Here is a 24,222-nt window from a genome sequence, read left to right on the forward strand (position 1 = left end):
ATAAAAACCATTACCTTTAATACATTCTACATGTTCATATTCCACATGATTTCTCCTAGGAAGGAAATGGTCTAGCGGAGAAGGCATAAGCTTTGGAGTCAGAGGAGCTGGGCATCAGCTCCCACTCTCCCATGGACTTAATCCCTCCTGGCCTCAGTTTCCACATCTGTAGAATGGATACAGCAGATACCTGCCCAGCATACCACAGGGAGATGGTGCAGATGAAAAGTACTTACCTGATGAAGTGCTAGCATCTTCATATGACCACTGTCCAGAAATGTGGCAAGGGGAGAAGGAACAGGCACATGCGGATGAATTTTCCACATAATTGCAGCTCACATCTTCAAATTCCAAAAAAAAAAAAAACCCTTTTCATTTTAACCATTTTGCATGGAACTTTTCTTATGAAGTGTATTGTATACTTCCCTTCTCAAACACACTATATAGACATAATGAAACCTTTCTTTTTATGATTCAGGGTCATTAATAAGGAACAACAATTGCATATTATGCTGTAATATGAGGAGAGCTTTCAGGAAGTGGGGAAATGAGGATATAGACCCCTTTGCCCCAGCCCGAAGTGATTTTAAACCATTGCTTTATTAGGCCCTGTATCTAAAGGGAAGGTTTCTCTGCCTCCTCCCTCAGGGTTGCACTGTGGTGTCACTGTTTATTTCAGTCCTAGTGCCCACCTCAAGTAGCTCATTTCTCTATTCTTCATCCAGTAGAGGACTTCTTAAGAGGTGTGGTCAGAGAACCAGAAGTTCAGCTTATTATAATCCTAGCCACAATTAAATATATTTATCTGGGGTGTTCCTCTAGGAGATATTTTAATGAATGGACGAACATCTCTTTTTCTACTTAGATTTTTTAAGCTGCTTTTTGAGGTCTTAGCCATGGTTCAAACGACTGAGATTGCTGAATATGTCACCATTAGATAAGCATGTGAGAGGTGGGGAAGGAACTAGCCTTGTTGAGCATCAGCTGTGGTCCACAGCATTGAATGCACACAACAGCTCTGAGGATGGGTGATTATTATCCGTTTCACAGACATAGAAACTGAGGCTCTGAAGGCTCCTTTGTCCACTTTTGATAGTGAGACGTGGCAGAACAGGGATCGCAGTCCAAGTCTGATGCCAGAGCTTGAGCTTTCTCAGTGCTGCCCTGCTGCCCTCCTTGCATCCTACCCCCGCACCACTGCCACACTGGGTTTGTTAATTCCAAATGAACTTGACTCCTTAAAGTTTTTCTCAAGCTTGATCAAGCATCAGTTTCTAACAGTCCTAGCAGAATCCAAAGGAAAAGGATCTGTAGTCGATTTTTAAATATAATTTGAACAAAAATGTCACAGCCATTTTTATAAAGTTCACTGGCTAAATTCCTTTCTCCAAACAAGGACCTTGTTAATTACAAAGAAAAGACAACGATCCAGGAAAACAGCAATTATCCTGATTAACTCATTGGAATGGAAATACGCTAAATAATTCCATTTTGCCCATTGCCCAATGGAAATCTCTTATACATTATTCAGCCAATACAGGGGTTTCTTTGTCAGAGCAAGTCTGTGCACTCAATTAGTTCCCAAGGTCACTCCCTCAGATCCCAAACCGAATGCTTACACATGGCTGCATCCGTTACACTCCATCACCCCTGAAATCTAAAACGGTTTCCTACACTTCCACCGGGAAAGATCCCTCCCTTTCTTTCCTCGATGAAGTATACAGCTATAGTTGATATTTAGTGAAGAAGGAAAAGTTTTTACAATTACTTTTTTATAAAATGGCATCTGGAATTCCAAAGACTGCACTTCATAGCAGTACCAAGAGTGGTTATCCTTGTTGACACACATCAGAAGTGGTAGATAAAAGTCCTAAAATAGAAAGGGAAACTAGTTTTTTGGTTTTGTTTTTGTTTTTTGGGATCCTACTATGTGCCAGGCTCTTTCCCATTTAATCTTCACAGCAACCTCAGATGGCAGGAATTATCATCCCCATTTTTTACATATGAAGTACAGAGAGATTAGATAACGAGCCTGAAACCACACAGTGAGTATATAGCAGGACCAGAACACAAGTCCCTGTTCTTTCAACTGTACTGGCTAAGGTCACCTACATTCTTTGTGACTTATCTGTATGATAGGGATGAAAATAGTTATCTATTTCATAGGAATAGTATGAGGTTCAAAATTTCAGTGAGATAAAATATGGAAAGCTCAGTGTCTGATTGATTATAAGTACTCAGATGATAGCTGCTGCAGTTGGTGGTGTTGTTGCTGTTGTTATTGTTCTGAATGCAAGCAATATTAGTAGCAATACCAGTAATTGCAGAAGTGTTGTTTGGGTGTGAAAGGTATTTCCCAGGAGCAATTGCAAGTAAACTAATCAAAGGAGTAGACAAAAGTTTTAATTGGGGTAGGTAGGAATCAGAGGTCAGGTGAGAAGAGCAGAATCAAGTATGAGAGATCAAGACATGAACTAAGAAAGAAGTCAGATCCCTGAGAAGATCCAAAGTCAGCTGGAAAATAACACTCAGAGCCACCCAAGGCAAACCGGTCCAGCTCAGACTGAGAATGAAGCAAGGGTGCCAGACACCTATTTTCATTGGCTGCGAGCCATGCGACTCAGAGACAGGCTAGCTGGCCTCCAGACCCAAGTCTCAACCAGACAGAAATAATCCCCTGCCCTACCCTATTTCTGGGCCGTTATGAGGACTAAAAAACTAAATAAATACTGAAAGTAAAAATACTTTGCAAACTATGAGGCTCTCTAGAAGTAGAGATGTAATGATATTTAATTATGGTGTTTCTTAAGGATTTGGACAGATTTTGCCAATGAACCATTGCTCTAGTGAATTTTCTACCTTTCGCTTCATGAGGCAGTTTAGTAAATTATAACCGAAGTGTTCTATTTTTCTAAAAAAATTTGCCCAGGCTTGCCTGTGACATAGGCTATTATTGAAACAAGCTGTTTGGTTGGTTGGTTGGTTAGTTGGTTTGGTTTTTCAGATGGAGTCTCACTCTGTTGCCCAGGCTGGAGTGCAATGGCATGATCTCAGCTCACTGCAACCTCCGCAGTTCTGCCTCAGCCTCCTGAGTAGCTGGGATTACAGGCACCGGCCACCACATCCAGCTAATTTTTGTATTTTTAGTAAAGACGGGGTTTCACTATATTGGCCAGGCTGGTCTCAAACTCCTGACCCCAAGTGATCCACCCGCCTAGGCCTCTCAAAGTGCTGGGTTTACAGGCATGAGCCACAGCACCCGGCTTGAAACAAGTTTTAAGTCAGCTTTGTCGATCCTCTTAACAGATTAAATAGTACACCTAACATAAACATCACACACTTCAGAGCACGTTGATTTATAGAGTTCACAGTTTTGGAGATTCAAGATTACTTTCCTCCCCTCAGCCCACAGGTCTGCTGGTAGGAACCTCAAAGGAGTCTAAAATGCAGTCCCCATCTCCCATGTGTGGCATCAGTACTCTCAGACTTAGCTCCTGGTCAGATGGCATTTGGTGGCTGAGAAAATGGCCTGATAAGTATGAGGCAGGTTCCAGAATTGACTTGCTGGATGGGTATGAGCAACACCCTTCCCTGAGTTTCATAGGGGAAGGGGCTCTGGCCTCCCACAGTGCCCTGTGACAGCTCCTGTTATAATTATGCTTGCATTAACTACTGTGAGACCCTTGCAAATTTGTCTTTGCATCAAGCTTAGGGTTTGCCAACTGGTCGGTTGACAAATAGTCAATATTTTATAATGACTTGTAAATTCAGAATGAAAGGGAAATAGAGACAGGAAGAAAAGATAGGCTGTAGTGAGAAGAATGCTAGATTCACATCTGAGCACCAGCATTGCCAGTGCTCCCAATGGGACATAAAAGTCAACTGAAATGGGTCAAACGAAGAGATTTGGCTTCTGGTTTTTGCTTGGCGATAGGGAAGCTGGAAAGTGCATCATTCCCAACCTTATCATGAAAATAACCCAGACAAAAGGTAAATTTGTGCATTTCCTTGAACTCTTTCTCTCAAGTCAAATCTAAGGAGAGACAGACTCTTGCAGAAAGAGACAAGATGTGGGTCCTGGCTTGGCTGGGGCAGATGTACCTACCCCAGGGAGAAAGAATTCAGCTGGGATGGCTGGTGAATTTACAAAGGCTAAGTGTGTACTGGCAAGAGAGTCTGAAGCCCTTGGATGCTGTAGCAATTGGGCAGATCCATGTCTTCTTAGGGACTTTTTTCTCTACAAATCCCACCAGGAGCTTTTCCACAGGAAAGAGGGAGGAAAGATTTAAGAAGAAAGTGTCCCTTGTGGTAGACCTGGGAGAGGGTCACAGCAGCTGCTGAGGGAGGAGCATATACCCCCGACCACTCTACCCAGACCCTGCTCACTTCATCTTCCATCAGGAACAACACCCTTCATCCGTGAAGAGAAGGGCAGTGAACACTGTCCTGCCTAGGCACTGGGGAAAATCCTTTCAGCTGAATGAGGGAAGAAGAGAAATGGAAAAAAAAAATCCCACATACCTGAGAGTCAGAACCCTAGTGAAGGCTTTGCCACCACCGTAGTTAGCTGAAAGGCTAAAAGCATCAGTGAAGGGCAGAAGACTGTTGGGAGGGGGTTAGAGAGAGGCAGGAGCACGAAAAGAGACCCTCTCTCAGTCAGCACAAAGGCAGGACCCAAGGGCTGAACTGTGGACCTTGAGGGAAAAAAGTCCTCTGGCAAACCAGTTTCGCATCCTAAACACAGGGAATTGCTAAGGGAATTTAAAACCTATGATGCACAGAGGTTAACCATAAACAAACTTCAAAGCCAACCCAAATCCTAAGTTAACCCAAACCCCCTCCCAAAAGTCCTAGCAGAAGGAAACTCACACGCATTTCCAGGCATAAACCTGTCACTCAGGCTCTACCGTGCTACACAAGATGTCACGCTTTCAACTGAACAGGCAAAAGGGCAAGAAAAGGCAACACATTCCCAAGAGGCAAAGAAATCATCAGAATCACATTCAGCTAGGACACAGGTGTTGAAACTGTGTGTCAGAGAATTTTAAATAACTATAATTATTTTAAAGGTTCTAATGGAAAAGGTGAACAATGTGCAAGATCAGATGGATAATTTTAGCAGAGAGACGGAAACGATAAGAAAGAATCAAATGGGATTGTTAGAAACGAAAACCACGGTTAAAGGATGAGGAATGCCTTTGATGGACTGCTGTCTCCAAAGGACACAGCGTGACACAGCTGAGTCTTAGAAGACAGTTAATAGAAATTACCCAAACTAAAACACAGAGAGAGAAAAAGAGTGGAAAATGCAGAACATGGCATTCAAGAGCTGTGGGACAATATCCAACAGTCTGATATACACGTGATTGGAATGCCAGGAAAAGAGGGAAAAAACAGGGCAGAAGAAATATTTGAGGAAATAATGGCAGAGAATTATCCATAATTAATAATGGACACCAAACCACAGATCCAAAAAGCTCCAAAAACACCAAGCAGAATAAATACATACAGACATTTCTAGCCATATATTCAAATGGCTGAATTAAAGAGAGAAAACCTTAAAAGCAGCCAGGAAAAAAGAAAAAGCATTTTATAAGAGGAACGAAGGTAAGAATTACAGCAGACTTCTCATCAGAATCCATGCAAGCCAGAAGACAGAAGTGCTGAAAGGAAAAAAAAAAAAAAAAACTGTCCACAGCCAGGAGTGGTGGCTCACACCTGTAATCCCAGCACTTTGGGAGGCCAAGGCGGGTGGATCACCTGAGGTCAGGAGTTCGAGACCAGCCTGGCCAACATGGTGAAACCCCGCCTCTACTAAAAATACAAAATTAGCCGGGCGTGGTGGTGGGCACCTGTAGTCTCAGCTACTCAGGAGGCTGAGGCAGGAGAATCGCTTGAATCCAGGAGATGGAGGTTGCAGTGAGCCAAAATTATGCCAGGGCACTCCAGCCTGGGCAACAGGAGTGAAACTCTGTCTCACAAAAACAAACACACAAAACAATTGTCCACTCGGATATTATGCTCAGTAAAAATATCTTACAAATGAAGACATGTTATAGAGGTATAGGCAGGGGTAAGGAAACCAAGAAAGGATGCTAATAGCCTGGGCAACATAGCAATACCCATCTCTACCAAAGAGATGGGTACCAAAAAAATTTTAATTAGCTGGATGTAGTGGCACACACTTGTAGTCCTAGCTACTCAGGAGGTTGAGGCAGGAAGATCACTTTTGAGCCTAGGTGTTCAAGGCTGCAGTGATCCATAATCACACCACTGCACTCCAGCCTAGGCAACCGAGTGAGATCCTGTCCCTGAGGAAATTAATTAATTAACTAAAAATAAAAATAAAGGACGCTGAGGCACCCAGGCACTAAAAACAGTGAATAACCATTAGCAACCCCCAGGCTGCAGAGCAAGGTGGGAAAGTCATAGGATATTGTGACTAAAGTCCAGTGGGAGCTGTAATGATGAAGGAGAAGCCCCCTGTTCGAAGCTGAAATCATGGATCGACGCAGCCGCTGTTAGAGATTTGGCACTGGAGGAAAGAAGGAGTGAGGAAAACCTTCTGAATTCCAGTCTCTTGCCAGTGCCTACCACGGACTTAGCTTAACCAGAAGCGAGCCAGTGAGAGTGCCCCAGTGACACAGTCTGCAGGGGTCAGCTGCTCTGGGCAGAGAGAGGACAAAGAATGGATCCCCCCAGATCCATTCTGGGGGAACAGAAAATAACCAGCACAGAGACTGACCGGCTGTGTGACATGTTAGCCATGAGTGGCCAAGCCAGGGTTCCCTAAGCACTTCCTACCAGATGTACCACCTCAAGTACAGCGTGGCAGAGTGGGCCAGATCTGGGGAATCCTGAGGGCTAGAATTCATTTTGGGTACTTAATTTTGTAGGAAATGGACAGCAAGTACAAGATTTTAATGCAGAAGCCACAAAGTGCTCTGACTCTGATCCAGTTTGGAGTAGCTAATGACGTCGTGATGACATCTATTACAGTGACTTGGGCCAGGGGAACTATTGGTGTGCCTGGGCCAGCAACCATAATTATCCACAGACAATGCAGTGCCCAGTTCCCTGACATGGTGATGGTGTTGTCTGAAACAATCAGAAATGAAAATCATACAAATCAAATCTTATTTTTTAACCAAAAAGTTAAGATCAGCAAAAGTTTAGTATCAAAGGGCAGTTGAGCATTTTCCTTGCCAGCCGTGCATAGTAAGTGGCTCCAGATGAAGTATTGAGTGTGAAAAAGAAAGCCTTGCAGTGTGTGTGAAGATATCCTTTAGCAGTCTTCTTCTGAGAGCCAGGTTCACAGCAATTACATGAATCTCTTTTTTTGAGATGGCGTCTCACTCTGTCACCCAGGCTGGAGTGTGACGGTGCAATCTCGGCTCACGGCAACCTCCACCTCCCAGGTTCAATCGATTCTCCTGCCTCAGCCTCCCGAGTAGCTGGGATTACAGGCACCCAGCCACTGTGCCTGGCTAATTTTTATATTTCTAGTAGAAACAGGGTTTCACCATGTTGGCCAAGCTGGTCTCAAACTCCTGACTTCAAGTGATCCACCCGCCTTGGCCTCCCAAAGTGCTGGGTTTACAGGCGTGAGCCACTGCACCCGGCCTATATGAATCTTTTATGTGTTTTTTTTCACTGTGCTCCAAAAATACTTTGGCTAAATGGAATGAAGAAAAATCAGTGGGAGGAAGTAATGAAAAGCCAATCATCTGGCCATCCCTATCACACCCCCCAGGTAGGGGCTTGGCATCGCTGCAAAGTCAATTGCAGTGGTAGCAAGCAAAGCCTCCTGAAAAAAAAAAATACTGCCAGTCTCCTTGACCCACTTGAGACTTGCAAAAACAGTGTTTTCTATACCACAGTGATGAACCCAAAGATTTTTATTTGAAATGGTACCATTTTTATAGGAAGCATGATGGAAAAAACACATTCTTTAAGATTAGACAGACCTGACTTTGAATTTATATTCCTCTAAGAGCTGTGTGATCTTAGGCAAGTTGCTTATCCTCTCTAAGCCTCCTCTTCACCATTTGTGAAACGATGATAATAATAATGCCTACATCAAAAGATGATGATGAGCATGGTGCTTGGTACCTAAAAGACACCACATGAATGTTAGTGACCTTTCTCCACCTCAGCTGGACAAGGAAAGGTAAAACAAATGAAGTTCTTAGTTGCTGTCAGTCCATGTCTTGAATCAACAATAATATCTGTTATTTACTTATATATTTATTCATTAAGTAAACATGTACTGAGTACTGTCGACATGCTGGGTACTCCTCTGGGCACTAAGAATACAGACAAGGTCCCTATCCTCATGGAGCTTATATTAGGAGGAGACAGACAACAAAGAACAAATAAATAAGTATAGTGAGGTCAATAAGAAAATATGATACAGAGGTTGGGGGACTTATCTGTCTTAGAAGCAGTGGTCAAGGAAGACCTCACTGAAGTGATAACAGTTGATCTGAAACATGAATGATGACCGGAACGAGCCATACCAACACCGGAGGGAAGAGCCTTCCTGCAAAGGGAACAGGAAGCATGAGCACCCCAGCATGCACTGACTTTGGCATGTTTGGGGACCAGAAGCAGATACAGGGAGAAGAAGGACCTGCTGAGGAGTGACGTTCCAGGTGAAGTCAGAAAGAAAGGCAGGAAGGAGCCAACATTCAGCCAACGTTCATTGACCATCAGGAAGCACATGCTATATGCCATGGGGATACAGCAGGGTCCAAATGAAGTCCCTGCCCTCAGGGAGTTGACATTCCACTGAGGGCAATCTCCTGGGGTCCTGGGGGCCCTGGGAAGAAGTTTCCCTTTCATTTTAAATACGTTACCTCTTTTGATCTTCATGTGTCTCTATAAAACAGGATTATTATCCCCATTTATAGAAGGGAAAATAGAGGCTCACCGAGGTTATATGATACAGCCTGCCTGAAATTGTATCATTTGTAGTGGAGACTTGATGGTTAGGAGGAACACAGAGCCAAGTGCCCGTCCTCTAGATCACATTACTGGCAAGTGTAGAGCCAGGATTCAAAGCCTAGACCATCTGGCTCCAGAGACCTTTTTTAAAAACTATTCCCTTCATTCCTCTTGATGAGAAAGAAAGAAAATTTGCCAGTACTTTGTGGGTTCCCATAATGAAAGCTGTAACAAATGTAACTAAGCCATTGTCCAGATGCCACCCAATCATGGGGCCGGGACTTGAGGCAGCCACTTGGAGCCCAGAGAGTTCAGAGAACTGCCCCTTCCTTCCAGGTCCCTGCACTGTGTCGTGGTAGCTCTGTGGTGGAGAAGAAAGGGTTCTGTAGACGTGGCTCACAGGGCAAAGGTGTGCAGGGCGCAGCGGACTGGCAACCCTACCTCTTCCCATCCACAGTCAGAAGGAGCAGTTCTGGTGGGATAATTATAGGTATCGATCAAGCAGCAAAGAGATCCAGGTCATTTCCCAAGCTCTGGAAGGTACTAAAATGAATGAAGAGGAGACAAGAAATTTTATAAATTGGTTGCTCTATTTGATGTTCATTTAATTAAGACATTCAGTCCTTCTAATGGAAAATGTGAAGAGTGGAAATTACTGGGTTTTTTGACCATCTTATATAAAATGAAAACCAGATCTTAAAGGCATGGGGCCTCTTCATTGTATCTTCTTTAGGCTCAATTTAATTATGCCTTACAAGCTACCTTCAATAATAATTGCAGTTGTCTGCCTTTATACAAAGCCTCTTTCTGTCTTCAAGACTAAAACTCTGGGGAGATACCCAGGGAGATTGCCAAAGTGTTATTTAGTAAGAGTTGTTGTTTCCATATTTTGGCATTCAGCAAGTGTTTATCATGCACCTACTGTGTGTCCAGCTTGTGCCAAGTCCTGTAGGAGGGAATGTGTGAATGAATCATGGTGTCTCCTCTCCCACAAAGCAGGAAAGAGGCCTTGCACATCCAATCCTGCACTCACTGATTCGTTCAGCCAGCATTCCCTGCCTTTCCTCTCTATGCCAGTTCCAATGCTGGTGAAGCAGAGATGCACTGAGAGCCAGTCCTCCAGGGTCACGCTGCTGGCAGGTGGCAGAACCCAGATGGTGTCAGTCCACAGACTCCACAGACCTGTTCTGACCTCAAGCACTCACAATCCAAAGAGGGGGACAACTTGTACATCAACACTGCAGTGCAGGGGAGGCATTCTAGGATAGAGCTGTGCACAGGATATACTGGGAGAAGGAACAGGAAAAACCAGGGAGGGCTTTAGGAGGTGGCATTTGAGCGAGGCCATGGTAGAAGTAGTGTCAAAGTGACATCTGACCCCCATTAACAATCTATCAATTCTTATCTGTAAAACTCCACAGCTGCCTTTGCAGTGTCTTACATGGTATAATAAAATCTTTTTTATGCGGTTAGGTCAGGAAAGTAGACAGTCCGAGTGAATAGTCTTATTTTAATAAAGAGTATGTACAGGGATTACAGGTGTTCAAAGAATCAGCCTAGAACAGCATCCCATCCCATTAAACTGCTGGACTGAAATGAGTCTTCCTGTTGATTAAAAGATGACTCAGGATCTGACTGGATCCAGCTTAATCATGAATCACAGATACAGTTAAGTTGACCAGGGCAAAACCAGTTTTGGGGGTCTTGATTTTTAGCTAAAAAACTTGGAGTATCCCAGTAATATTTTGCTGAAAAGTTCTGGAAATTGTTGTCTTCAACTTGCCCTATAAGTGAGACTGTCCTGTCTCTGCACAGCCTGGAATTTAAGGCATCTGCCTCCCCAGATGGCCATGCTCATGAGCTCTCACATGTGGTTTTACCTGGCTTGTCACAACACGTTTCTGATTATGAAAATAATCCATGTTTATTATTTTTAAATCATGGAAATATATGTAAATAAGCAATTCAAATCACCTGTAATTCTACCTCCCAGAGATAACCACTGTCAATATTTTTGTATGTTTCCTTCCTATTCAAATTTCCAGTGGCCACAAATGGTTAAAAAGAATCCCAGCCTCTCTCAATGTTGAAAGCAGCAGAGCTCTGAGAGGGTCTCCACATGAGAGAAGTCTTCGGACATGCATCTCAGATCTTTACCGCAAGAGACCCTCCTTCTTGGCCGCCGTCTCTCAGAACTCCTGCTCACTGAGCTCTGTGGGGCAGTGCACCCCTTTGACCATCCAGTCCAGGTTTCAGCCTCCCCTAGGCCAGACTGACCTTTTCCTGGAAGAACCTGACTCAGTACTAAGGAAGAGAAAGGAGAAATCATGGCAGGACATGGGTTTTTGAAGCCCCCAACCACCCACAGGAGAGCCTCTGATAGAGCCACAGCCTTGCCTGCAGCCCTGCCCAGGGAGTGTAGTCGAGGCCACAGCACTGCCTGCCATCCTGAAAAGGCCCCAGCCCCAGAGGCATCCAACTTCCCCAAAGGCCACCGGCCCCTCCCCCAGAATTGGTCTTAGGCCAAAAACAGGGGTGATTTATTCAGAAGACCTCTACCAATGCCTCCTCTGTGGCAGAGTGTGCCAGGGACTGTTGGATTCAGTGTAGAGTGCTGTGATCTGGGCCAGGCACAGGCACAGAAACAGTTGGCAAATGGCAGAGTCTGTTCTGCAGCACCCAAGTCTGACCTTGGGCAGAGAATTCCTGAGCAAAGACCTGCCTAATCTCACCCACCAATGATACCATTACCACCCACCTATGATACCATAGGAGCTGCAGACCCAGGAATCTCAGCAAGAAGCCAGGCCCAGCTGAAGAAAGAGCCTGGACAGAGCTGAACTCTCTGAACTTTCATTGGCCCATTGTGAAAACCCTCACAGGAACCTGGGGGTCAGCTTTACCCCAGAAGTAAAAACAAAACAGTTAAAAAAAAAAAAAAAAGCCAGTAGGGAGACCCGAAGTACACAGGGGCAACCATGTCCAGGAAGTCAGTCAGGAATATTGCCATGTAGAGGAAGAACTATGTCCCTATTCACACACAAGTGCAAAAAGGCTATTTAAGCCTGCCATTTTACACTTCAGCCTCCTCTAATTAAAAACAATAATTAAAATGTTAATAGCCCACTCCTGCCAGGGAGGAGCACATGTGATGAATACTTGCAAATGGATGGTACAGAAATGTTCATTGAAGACACAGAGGCAGGTGGCAGTTTGGAAGCACATAGATCTGAGTTTGAATTTTGATTCCACCCACACTTAATTAGCTGTGTGACCTTGAGCAGGTGACTTCACTTTTCCAAGCCTCAATTTCTGATCCTCCAAAAAGGAGATAATACATACCTTTTAGACTAGGATTAAATGAGGATTACATGAAAAGTGTATTAAATGAGGATTACATGAAAATGCATGAAAAGCCACCAGCACCATGCCTCGTATATTGGAGGTGTTCAACGATGGTAGGTATTTTATTTATTATTATCAGGAGAATAGTAAAGAGAATTAAGATTCAATTATGATGCTTTAGAAAGACCATACCTGAGCAAAGCTATGGAGTTCTAAGAGTTGCAGATACAAAAATGCTTAGTGCCAGATGTAAAATCTAGATGGAAAGGGTTGCAACAGGCAAGAGGCCATTTATCTAGCCTGAGTCCTGGTTTGAATTCAGAACCCCCTTTTCCCAGGGTGTGTAGAAACCTAGGAAACCCCTGGGTAATAGCTCCCATTTCTAGTGTTTTTTCAGGAAAAACCTGTATAACCAGTTCTTGCGGGTTTTGCAGAGGGTATTCAGGCATCAAGCTTGACTACATCATTTCTGGGGAGTCCCCCATTTCTAAAATTCTGAGTCAGCTGTCTCATTATGGCCACCATCATCTCACCCCTTCACAATTGAATTCTAGTTTATAGCTGTACTCCTGGGCAGTAGGCTGGTCAGTGGTGTCATCCCCACTGGGTTATGGAAGGGAGACTCAGAGAGGTCAGTCATTTTCCTGCAGCTGGATGTCAGCAGGTGGAGTCACATCCTGAAATCTATGTACCAGGTCCCATGCAAGAGATGTGGGAGACATGGGAATGTATCCAGCCAGAAAGAAAAGCAGAGCACAGCAAAACCATGGCATGAGGTAGAATATGCCAAGTTCCAACTAAAGCACCATTATATTTCTACAACTCAGTTCCACCCCTTGGTTTCCAGGTATGACAGCTTTGGCCGCCTGACAAATGTGACCTTCCCTACTGGCCAGGTGAGCAGTTTCCGAAGTGATACAGACAGTTCAGTGCATGTCCAGGTAGAGACCTCCAGCAAGGATGATGTCACCATAACCACCAACCTGTCTGCCTCAGGTGCCTTCTACACACTGCTGCAAGGTAAGTCAGGTGGGGGCCAGGGAACTTTAAGGCAGAGGGGTGGGAAGACCCCTTTGGAGGAGGATGGCACAAGAAATAGGCTGCTGCTGGAGCTGTCCAAGAACAGGAAAGCATTGCAACTCTCTGTATTATCACCTAATTTACAAAATATACCAGCCTGAGTCAAGTAAATTATCTCTCAGAAGCTTCAGAATAATATTTTATTGTCCTATTCTGTTATCAGAACAAAGGGCAGTGAATTCATTAGCTGCTAATCCAGGTGACCTCACTATTCTGCCATCCTAGTGACTCCCAGATTAACAGACACACTCACACTGGTGTAGGTGAGGACAAAGGACAAGAATAATTACACGTAATTATGAAAGGGATGTGATTACGGAGAAGTCCTTCCTGAAGCCCAGGTGAGAAGGTTTGTGCCTCTTTTAGGATTTCATAGAAAAGAGACCCTTCTCTGCATTTGTCACATCATCCTGTTATGGGTTGATCTTGTAGCTTCAAGTAAAAAGATTTCACAAGGATGAAATCTTGCTGTTAACTATCTGCCTCAATTGTTCTCGTGGGATGTGGTGACCCAGGTGGGCTTGCAGCTTTGTGGGATTTAGTAAACTTGAAAAGAAAGAAGCCATCACCAGGGAAAGCTCTGCCTGATTTTTTCCTGCTCTATGGATGGCTCTTTGTACTTCCAAAGACTTTCACACGAAGCAGTGAAAGGAGCCTCAGGCTAAGAGTCAGAGGCCCAAGTTCTAGTTCTGACTCTGCCACCACATCACCAACGGACCCTTGGTTTCTTCTCCAGAAAAAGAAAGCAAGCTGAAGCTGTGTGGAATGGGGTGAAGCGGTGAGAGGAGCAGGGGTTCTGGGTGGGTGCCAGTTCCCACCTGTGTGAACTGGCTGGAGTCACTCTTCTTCTCTGAGCCTTGGTCTCTGGGGCTGGGAAATGGGGCTGAATTTTAACACCTGCCCCACAGGGCTGCTCAGTCGATCTCTTTAGACAATGTAGTGACTAGCATGAGCCAAGCACATAGTATTACTCGATAAGCAATTCTATTAGATTCATTAATTAATTAGCAAGCAGCTTAACTTACCATAAGAAAATAAATGTATATTCTTACAACCACTTTTATTCCCAAATTTAGTCCTTTGCCTTTCAAAGAGCTCCAAGAACAATAAAAGTTCTCAAAGAAAGAGAAACCACACACTGGAATTTCTTCCTCACAAAGCACCTTTAACCGTGGTTTTTGAGGAAAACTCAGTGTTTTCGTTTATTCTCACACAATAGTCATCAACAGAAGACTTCTGTGACCAAATATAGGCAGAGGTGGGGTTCTCCTCACCATCAAGCAAGGAATCAGCTCTGCAGTGGACACCAGCTGGGTGTCCCCCAACTCAATTCCAGCACTATCTACCTGGAGATAGCCTCACATCCCTCAGATTGAGGGCTCAGTCCCCAAAACTGCCCCGCCATCCACCATACTTCAGATACCAGTCACGAATCTGGGCCTCTGGAACTTCTATCTCACTGGCTTCTAGTTGAGGTTTCCTTGACTGCTTCTTTGGGTGTAGTTAATTTACTGGAACAGCTCACAGAACTAGAGAAATACTTATATTTACCAGTTGATCATAAAGGATATAGATGAAGAGATGTGTATGCCAAGATGTAGGGTAAGAGGCATGGAGCTTTCACACCCTCCCCAGGTACATCACCCTCACCCCTCCATGGACCTCCATATGTTCAGTTCCCCAAACCCTGTCTTCTTGGGCCTTTTACAGAGGCTTCATTGGATAGGCATGGTTGACAACCATGTAGAAATGTGATTGGACAAAAATGGTAAGATCTAAACCCAGCAAGGCCCGTCTCTTTGGATTCTTCTTGGCCTCTCTGTGCAGCACTCATTCCTCCCTCCAGGGTATGCAGCAGGATCGCCTCTGAAATGTAGGTCTTATGACCCACAGTCAGATTCGAGTCCTGCCTTGGAGAGGAGGGCAGGAGAAGGTCAGAGAGAGAGGCAGAGATTGTTTCGTAAGGTCTGCTTTTGAGTCTGAAGTGCCTCAACATTAGAACAAAAGACTATAACAAGGGGTATAGGAGTTATGAGCTGGGAACCATGAATATATAATCATAATGTCACAAGTGGGTTGGGACAGACCCCAGGCATTTCTGCTCTGACTGGATGATTGCCAAGCAAAGGTACAACTTCTGAGGCAGCCAAGATCTTGCCTGACCAAGGACTGCAGGACCACCAGTTATTCAGATGTCTTGTCCTTCAGGCCTGTCTTCTTCCCTGTGATTAAGAATTATCCATCCATTCCATACTGCTAAACGGGCTGTGAGTATTTTTCTCAAAGGTTCATGTGGGCTTTCTTATATTTGGGCAACTTTTTAAAATTTGAAAGTGCCACATTCCTCAGTTTTAAAATGTACCATCAATTTAATAACAACTTTTTAGGCAGAGGGAAAAAAGTCACACTGCTCAAAAGGCATACATGGACACATTCCAACTTCAAAAAACATTAAAATGTGAAAAGAAAAAGCACTTCTTGGAATCCAGGAAACATGGTACCTGTTTTTCCTCTTTGGTAGCTCTGCCAAGCTCTTTCCTTCTTGAGTACCAGGCTCAGATGCTCAGTTTTGCAGCTGCCTCACTAGAGTCTTTGTGAAAGTTCTTTCGGTTTCATCTTCTGTTTAAACTGTGGGAAGTAATAAGAACTAGCTGCTAATGAGCAGCGGCCTTGGGAAGTCACAGCCCACATTAAATGGGATCATCTGAGATGGGCCTCTACAGATGCTGTTCCCTCCAAGTCACCATTAATGGACATATGTGGATTCAGCAAGGAGCAGCTTTAAAGGATAAATTGACACAGGCTTTTTCACTGTTCAAAGGCAGAAAAATATAGATTGTCAGTGAATAATGCATAGCAAGTGTGAGGCAGATTTTAGAATTTTGCATGTGTGATAGAGAAAGATGGAGAGAGGAGGGAGTGAGAGAGAGGGGTGCCTATTTGATGCCATTCTAGCGGGAAAGATTCAGTGAGGGTTTCCCATGAAAACCATTGCTTAATAAGTGTCTTTAGTGCTTGACATAGCCTGGAACATAACTAGTTTCGTCCAGCAAAGATTTACTGAGCACATATAATCCTAACAGTGATGATAGCTAACATTTTTGGAGCACTCATTAACTGCAAAGCATATTTTCAGCATTTTACATTAAGCAGTACCTCATAAGGTACCTCATATAGTACGTCATATGCCTAGGAGGTAAGTATTGTTGTCTCTGTTTTCTGAATGAAGGCAGTGAGAGGCACTCAGAGGTTAAGTAGCTTGCCGCAGTCACACACCTAATCGGGTGTTTGGACCCAGACAAACAGGCTTTATAGAACCTATTCTCTTAACTGCCAATCTAAAGACAAGGGGCCCTATATCCAGGACCATGTTCAGCACTGGAGAAGTTCACCATGATATGTGTGTGTGTGTGTGTGTGTGTGTGTGAGAGAGAGAGAGAGAGAGAGAGAAATGGTATGGTGGAGATAGAGGAGAGACAAGAGACACACATGACAGTGACTAGCACAGTGCCAGGCACATAAAACCAGTGACAGCTAACATTTACATAACACTATATGCCAAGCACAGTTCTCAGCTCTTCATATTCATGATCTCACTCAATCCTCAGAGCATCCTGCAAGGCAGGGTACGATTATTGTCCCAGTGTAGTGATGAAGTACCAGAGGCATGAAAGGTTAAGAATTTGGCCAAGGTCTTACAGCAAGGCAGCCACAGAGCTGGAACCTGAGCCGAAGTAGCCTGGCTCCAAAGCCAAGCTCTTAATCTTTGTGCCATAGTGCCTTTCACAGCACGCACTCAAATATTGGAGAATTTGTTCCTTAACGGAGCAGTGACTCCCACACCCCTCAGCTGCGAGACCACTGAGGAGGCCCATAGAGAGGCTGAGGGGTGTACAGGACAGGGAGTCATATATTGTGGCCAGTGGAAGAGGGGAAGCTTCTGGAAAGAGATGACATTTTAGCAGAGCCTGGAGGGAGTCTTAAGCCAGCACTTACTGAAGAGGGGGGCAGTGCAGAGGAAACAGCCAGGGAAGGGCCAGAGACAGGAGAGTGCAGCACAAACCCAGAGACAGTATTTTCATCTATAGAAAGCAACTCTATGTGCATTTTACAGCTGAAATCTACTTCTTTCAACAGAAGTTTCATTTAGTTAAAAATCTAAGTTAAAATGTTTTAAATCAAATTTAAAATTTCAAATCATTTCTATGCTTAAATCATGGTCATATGCCTGTGACAATGATTTAAAACGTGTTTATGGTTTTGTTTTGTTTTGTTTTGTTTTGGCATTCTGTCAGTGGTTTAAGTGTCAGAGTTATATTTTTCACTTTGTTATAAAGAACATTGTTACCTTAGAGTGTATCAAGAGCCTTAAAACTGTTCAACCTGCCAGGTATGGTGGCTCACACTTACAATCCCAATGCTTTTGGAGACTAAGGTGGAAGGATTGCTTCAGCCCAGGAGTTCAAGGCCTGCCTGGTCAAATATTAAAACCTAGTCTCTACAAAATATTTTAAAAATTAGCCACGTGTGGTGATGCATGCCTATAGTCCTAGCTACTTGGGAGGCTGAGGTTGGAGGACTGCTTAGACCCAGGAGTATGAGGTTACAGTGAGCTATGATCACATTGTACTACTGCACTATAGCCTGGGCAACAGAGCAAGACCCTGTCTCCAGGAAAAAAAAAAAAAAAAAAAAAAAAAAAATTCAACCCTTTGCTCTAGTAATCCTACTTTTAGGAATCTATTTTGATTTGAAAATCTAAAATGAAGATATTGGATATTGATTTATCTGAAAAGTATTTTTGAGGTATAATTCACATAGCATGAAATTTACTCTTTAAAAACATACAATTTATAAAGCTGTGCGATCATCGCTATGATCCAATGCTGGAACATGTTTATCACCCCAAAGAGAAATCCCATACCCATTAGCAGCTGCTCCACATTCCCTCTTGCCCCTCAGCCTTTGGCAACCACTGTCTCTAGAGAGTTTTGCCTATTCTGGACATTTCGTGTAAGTGGAGTCAGACAATATGTAGCCTTTTACATCTGACTTCTATTTCACTTAGAATGATGTTTAAACTAAATATATACAGTGGTACTTATAATTCTGAAAAACTGGAATCAAACTGAATATCTATTTGAGGCTTGCTTAAATAACTTATTTTCATACAGTGGGATATTGTATGGTCACTAAGAAAAATGTTTATGAAAAAATATTCAGGAACATGATATAATACAATGATCAGTGAAAAACTCTGTAACTGTTTTAAAACTCTTACCTATTTTAAACTGCAAGGGCATTTGGAAATATCCGAAAATCTACAAATATACAAAATATTTACAATGGTTTTCTTTGGATATTGAGATTCTGCATGGTCTTCTCCATGTATTTTCCTCGTTTTCTTCAGTGATGATATATTGCTTTTACAGTTAAGAAAAGCATCCTTTAAAGTCCCCTCCACTGCCTCTGCTGTCCTCACACCTCCCTCCCTCTTCGATCCTTCTGAGCAGTCTGTGCCTGTCCTCTCCTGCAGACCAAGTCCGGAACAGCTACTACATTGGGGCCGACGGCTCCCTGCGGCTGCTGCTGGCCAACGGCATGGAGGTGGCACTGCAGACCGAGCCCCACTTGCTGGCTGGCACTGTCAACCCCACCGTGGGCAAGAGGAATGTCACACTGCCCATTGACAACGGCCTCAACCTGGTGGAGTGGCGGCAGCGCAAGGAGCAGGCTCGGGGCCAGGTCACTGTCTTCGGGCGCCGGCTGCGGGTGAGCGAGGCCTCTGGAGGTGGCTGTGTCCTGAGGGGAAAGGAGAAGGGTGAATCTGGAGAACTGGTCCCTGTTCTGGAAATTCCCTGGGACCTCAGTTTACTCATCTGCAAAAGGGGGGAACTAAAGCAGGGAACCATGTGTGATCAGAGACCCTTGTATGTCTTTTTAGTTTTGACTTGTAGAAAGACTACTGGCTTTGGTGGTAGATGGGTCTGAGTTGAATTTCCAGCTTATATTATTCCCTGAGTGAGCTTGGACAGATCACTAGTCTTAGAGCCTCAATTTCATCATCTATAAAGTGGGAAGGACAAGACCAATTTTACAAGTTGCTACAAGGATTAGAAGTAATAATATATAAAAAGCCAGGCGTGGTGGCTCACGCCTGTAATCCCACCACTTTGGGAGGCTGAGGCAGGCAGGTCACGAGGTCAGGAGATCGAGACCATCCTGGCTAACATGGTGAAACCCCGTCTCTACTAAAAATACAAAAAAATCAGCTGGGCGTGGTGGTGGACGCCTGTAGTCCCAGCTACTCGGGAGGCTGAGGCAGGAGAATGGTGTGAACCCAGGAGGCGGAGCTTGCAGTGAGCCAAGATCACACCACTGCACTCCAGCCTGGGCAACAAAGAGAGACTCTGTCTCAAAAAAAAAAAAAAAAAAAAGTAATATATTAAGCGTCTTAGAGTCTGGCTCATAGCAAGTGGTCAATAATAGCTAGTCTTATTGTTATTGCTATTATTTATTACCATTATTGCTATTACTATTGCTAACATGTCCCAAAATTCAGTTCAGCTACTTAGAACCTAAGCTACATTCTCCAAAATGACCTCACCTGAGCCATCACTGCTGGGGCTGGCATCATGGTCTTATATTCAGAGTGCTTTTGAATATGTGGATGCCCTGAGCCAGCTCCTTGTCTGCCTCACATCCCATGTTTCCGTAGAATACAGCCTCTGCCAGGGCCTGAGTGCCCAGCTTCTTTTTCCGCCACCTTGAGAAAGGCAGGTGATGAACAGAGGGAAAGTTAATGAACTAGCCGTGGCTTTCAGCATAGCACCTTGCAGGCCACGGGTGCTCAAGAGATACCTGCTGACCTGAAACTAACTACAGAACTGAGCTACATGTTCCTAACATTCCAGAAGTGTCCTCAGAGCAACACAGCTCAGACTCTCTTAAGTCCCCTGCCCTTCAGCAAAGAAAGTTCATTGAAGCCCCTCTTTTATACATGAGACAACCGAGATCCAGAGAGGGTAAACGATTTTTCCAGAGTCTCATAGCGAGGTGTTGGTAAAGACTAGAAAATAGGCCAGGCACAGCAGCTCATGCCTGTAATCCCAGCACTTTGGGAGGCTGAGGCGAGCAGATTGTTTGAGGTCAGGAGTCCGAGACCAGCCTGGCCAACATGGTGAAACTCCATCTCTACTAAAAATACAAAAAATTAGCCGGGCATGGTGATGGACACCAGTAATACCAGCTACTCAGGAGGCTGAGGCAGGAGAATTGCTTGAACCTAGGAGGCGGAGGTTGCAGTGAGCTGAGATCGTACCACTGCACTCCAGCCTGGGCAACAAAGAAAGACTCTTTCTCAAAAAAAAAAAAAAAAAAACACTAGAAAAATAGGCCCACAGCAGCTACAGAAACATTAAGTGACTTATCCAATATCACACAACTGGCAAAACCAGGCTTCATTTGTTCCCTCAACAGCCAAGAGCTCTAGCAACTATCTACTGTGGGAAACAGCTTTGCAGTAGCTCTCTGAGGAAGGCCTAGCTTTCTTTGTTCTCTGCGGCCTCACTGAGCCCCCGTCTGAATTTGCAGAGACTCCTGCATGCGCCTCTGAGGCAGTGTCCTCAGTGGGAAGTTTGACCTGGGTTTGATTCCCGCCTGTGCCGTGTGGAGCCTTGAGCAGCTCCTCTGAGCCTCAGGTGCCTCTGCAGAAACAAGATAATACACTCAACGCACCTAGCCCAGTGCCAATAGACTCCAGGTGCTCAATAAATGGCAGCGAGTAGCATGATTAGGATTTCCTCTCTGCTGTGTGAACTGGACCAAAAGTTTCCTAGGCTTTAACTGGTCCCTCTCCCAACCTGAGATTGATGGTGCTGTAGTCAGGTGGCCACGTCCACATGTCCTCCCAAATAAATGGCCACCCACAGTGGTGGCAGGTGGCATTAGAATGTTAGCTGGGTGTGCCTCCCCATAATGGAGCTCATTTTTTATACAACTGGGAATTTTTTTAATAAAGAGGTGAAATAATCTCACTGCCGCCCCTGCCAAGCACAGAACGCATTAGGCGGCTCCCCAGTGAGCTGTTTAATTTTATTAATTTTGCCAAAAAAGGTACAGCTCTCCTTCACTAGAGATCCTCCAGGGATAAAGCGGGGCAGCTGGCTCGGTGGTACCACCCTGAGGGGAGTCATAGGCGGACCTTCCAAAAGATACTTTAAAAAGGCCTCTGTCATTGTTGGTGGCACAGCCCCCGTATCTTCCCGTGCCCTCTCTGAGAATAACACAGCTTCAGCCTCCAACGCCTCTGAGTTTTCGTGGGAATCATCTGCCACACAGTTTCTGCGTCTGCAAGTGTGTCTGATTACCCCAGGGAAGGTAATCTTATTATAACCAGGTCATTCACAGCTAAAGTCAGCATCGTCATTGTAAATCTTTATTTTCAAGGCCTTAGGATTTGTATGGGAGAAGGGGGAGACACACACGTCTCTCCTTCCTGGGATATGACCAGGATCATTTGCTGTCATTTAATGGAAATAATTCCAACCATTTATTCAGTACCTTCCATGTGCTTAACACTCCACTGATTTACTAAGTTTCTTCAACCTTCACAACAACTGTTGTTATACAGAGTAAGAAACTGAGACTCGGAGAGGGGATGGCACTTGCCCAAGGTTGATAGAAAAGTTGGTCACAAAGTTGCAGCTAGAATCCTGGTCTTCATTCCTAGACCTGGACCCAATTTTTTTAACCACACAGGGATCCAGAGGGCCTTTCATTGCCTCGGTCCACACATGCCATTTTGCATCACGTGACCTAATTATCTGCTTTCCTCTTGGGTCTTCTTTACTACTTGTCAACCTTAAGCAATGACTAGTGGAAGAGACAGAAAATGTGCCCAAATGTCCCATAAGGCCAGACACCAATTAGCGGGAACCAGTATTTTCGCTCCAGAATACCTGGCAATGTTTCAGGGACCACCAATGCCTACAGGGCAAATCCAAATACAGAAACAGGCCCCTGAAGTATATTTCTTTATTAAAATATAAAAACCCTGACTTACCACTATGTCTGTAGGAGCCCTGTCCTTCTGATTCTGAAAGGAAATTGAAGTGTGTGCTGACCTAGCAGCCCAGGTGGAGTTTATACAAAGCACTCCCGATCCTGAAGGCAGGAGCAAAGTGCCTCAAAGCCAGGACTGTGTCCCCATTCGGCCCACAGCCAAAAGAACCACCCCAGTGACAAACGCTCACCGCCTCCCAGCACCTCGGGGAAGATGTCAGGTACTGACTCTGGCAATCAAGAAGTCCTGATTGTCGTGGCAAGGCAGGAGACACCCCAGAGGGGCTGGGAAGTCCAGAGCCCCCAGAAGACCAAGAATTGCTCAGAGGACCACTGAGTATTTGGTGGCACGTTGTACGGGTGAGAGTCAAGTCCAGACTCCGTCACTCACCAGCCACGAGATCCAGGGTGAATCCGTTCACCTCCCTGAGCTTTGGTGTCCTCGGTGTCTGGTGTGGAGCAGACGGGTCAGTTTATTTGCTGGGCTCACTTGGTAGGTCTCTTTTCAGCAGGGAGTCAAGAAGGATCTGCCTTTTAAAATGTGTCCTCATTAGAAGAATCGCATTAGAAAACATGCAGATCCTCTTTGGTCACAGCTACTGATTTCGCAACATAGGCATCGTCTTCATCCTCACAACAGCCCTGTGCAATTGGCATTATTGTCCCCATTTTACAGGTGAGGAAACTTCACAGAGCTGACGAATGACAGAGCCAGGATTCAAACCCATGTCTGTTGCTGCGCGGGACCTGTGCTGCCTCCTGTACTCAAGATCTTCCCAGTAGAGCTGAGAGCCACGTGGACCATCAGACCAAAGTTCTCATGGTCCACATTAATGTTCTCTCTCATTCCAATCTCTCTCCAGGTTCACAACCGAAATCTCCTGTCTCTGGATTTTGACCGTGTAACACGCACAGAGAAGATCTATGATGACCACCGCAAGTTCACCCTTCGGATTCTGTACGACCAGGCGGGGCGGCCCAGCCTCTGGTCACCCAGCAGCAGGCTGAATGGTGTCAACGTGACATACTCCCCTGGGGGTCACATTGCTGGCATCCAGAGAGGCATCATGTCCGAAAGAATGGAATACGACCAGGCGGGCCGCATCATATCCAGGATCTTCGCTGATGGGAAAACATGGAGCTACACGTACTTAGAGAAGGCAGGTGTCTGTCTCCCTGCATCACTGGCCTTGCCATGCAGAAGGCCAATCGTTCATGGCCAAGCCCAGCCTGGTGGCCTCAGTGGGTTATATCTGACCCATGTCTCTGAAAGGAAATGTTCAGGAAAATCTGCCACAGAGGGCAGGGGGTCCCAAGAGGCATCTAGATGGATCATGGAGATGGCATGGCAGGTGGCGGTCCTAGGGCAGGAGAACATGAAAGACCTGCCTGATAGAGTAGAGGCCCAAACACTCACTGGACTTGCAGAGCAGGACTCACGGTTCAGACCCAGGCCAAGGGTCTGCTCCCAGGTCTAGGGCGTGTGGTACAATCCAGTTGTGGAGAACTAGGCAGAAGCCTAGGGATCAGTACTTAGGCAGGAGGCACTGAGCTTCAAGTGCTGGATATGGCCTTACTAAGTCTATTCTGCTATAGGGTCAGAACTCATTTCATCCCAGGGGTAGGAATCAGAAATGACCTAAAATCAAAAGTTGGTCTCAAATAGGAGAAAATGGTAGCTTTTCAGCATAAAGCCTTTAGGCCTATTATCTGCTGATCTTTTCCTGAGAACAAGTGCACTGCATGCCCTAGTTCTGGTATCCAGATCCCTGCTTTGTTTCCTGACCC

General features: G+C 44.9%; 1 protein-coding gene across 12 annotated transcripts in view; it reads left to right on the forward strand.

Annotated features, from left to right (window-relative positions):
• TENM4 (teneurin transmembrane protein 4) overlaps window positions 1-24,222 on the forward strand; it is a 788,706-nt gene that overhangs the window by 746,459 nt on the left and 18,025 nt on the right. For all 12 annotated transcript variants that reach the window (XM_017949239.3, XM_017949237.3, XM_017949235.3 and 9 more), the window contains 3 exons: window positions 13,139-13,311; window positions 18,908-19,143; window positions 23,298-23,594. In XM_017949239.3, the coding sequence (XP_017804728.1) occupies window positions 13,139-13,311; window positions 18,908-19,143; window positions 23,298-23,594 (706 nt within the window). The remainder of the gene's footprint in view (window positions 1-13,138; window positions 13,312-18,907; window positions 19,144-23,297; window positions 23,595-24,222) is intronic.

Source organism: Papio anubis, chromosome 12 (genome assembly GCF_008728515.1).
Source record: "Papio anubis isolate 15944 chromosome 12, Panubis1.0, whole genome shotgun sequence".
In the NCBI taxonomy this organism is placed as follows: Eukaryota; Metazoa; Chordata; class Mammalia; order Primates; family Cercopithecidae; genus Papio; species Papio anubis.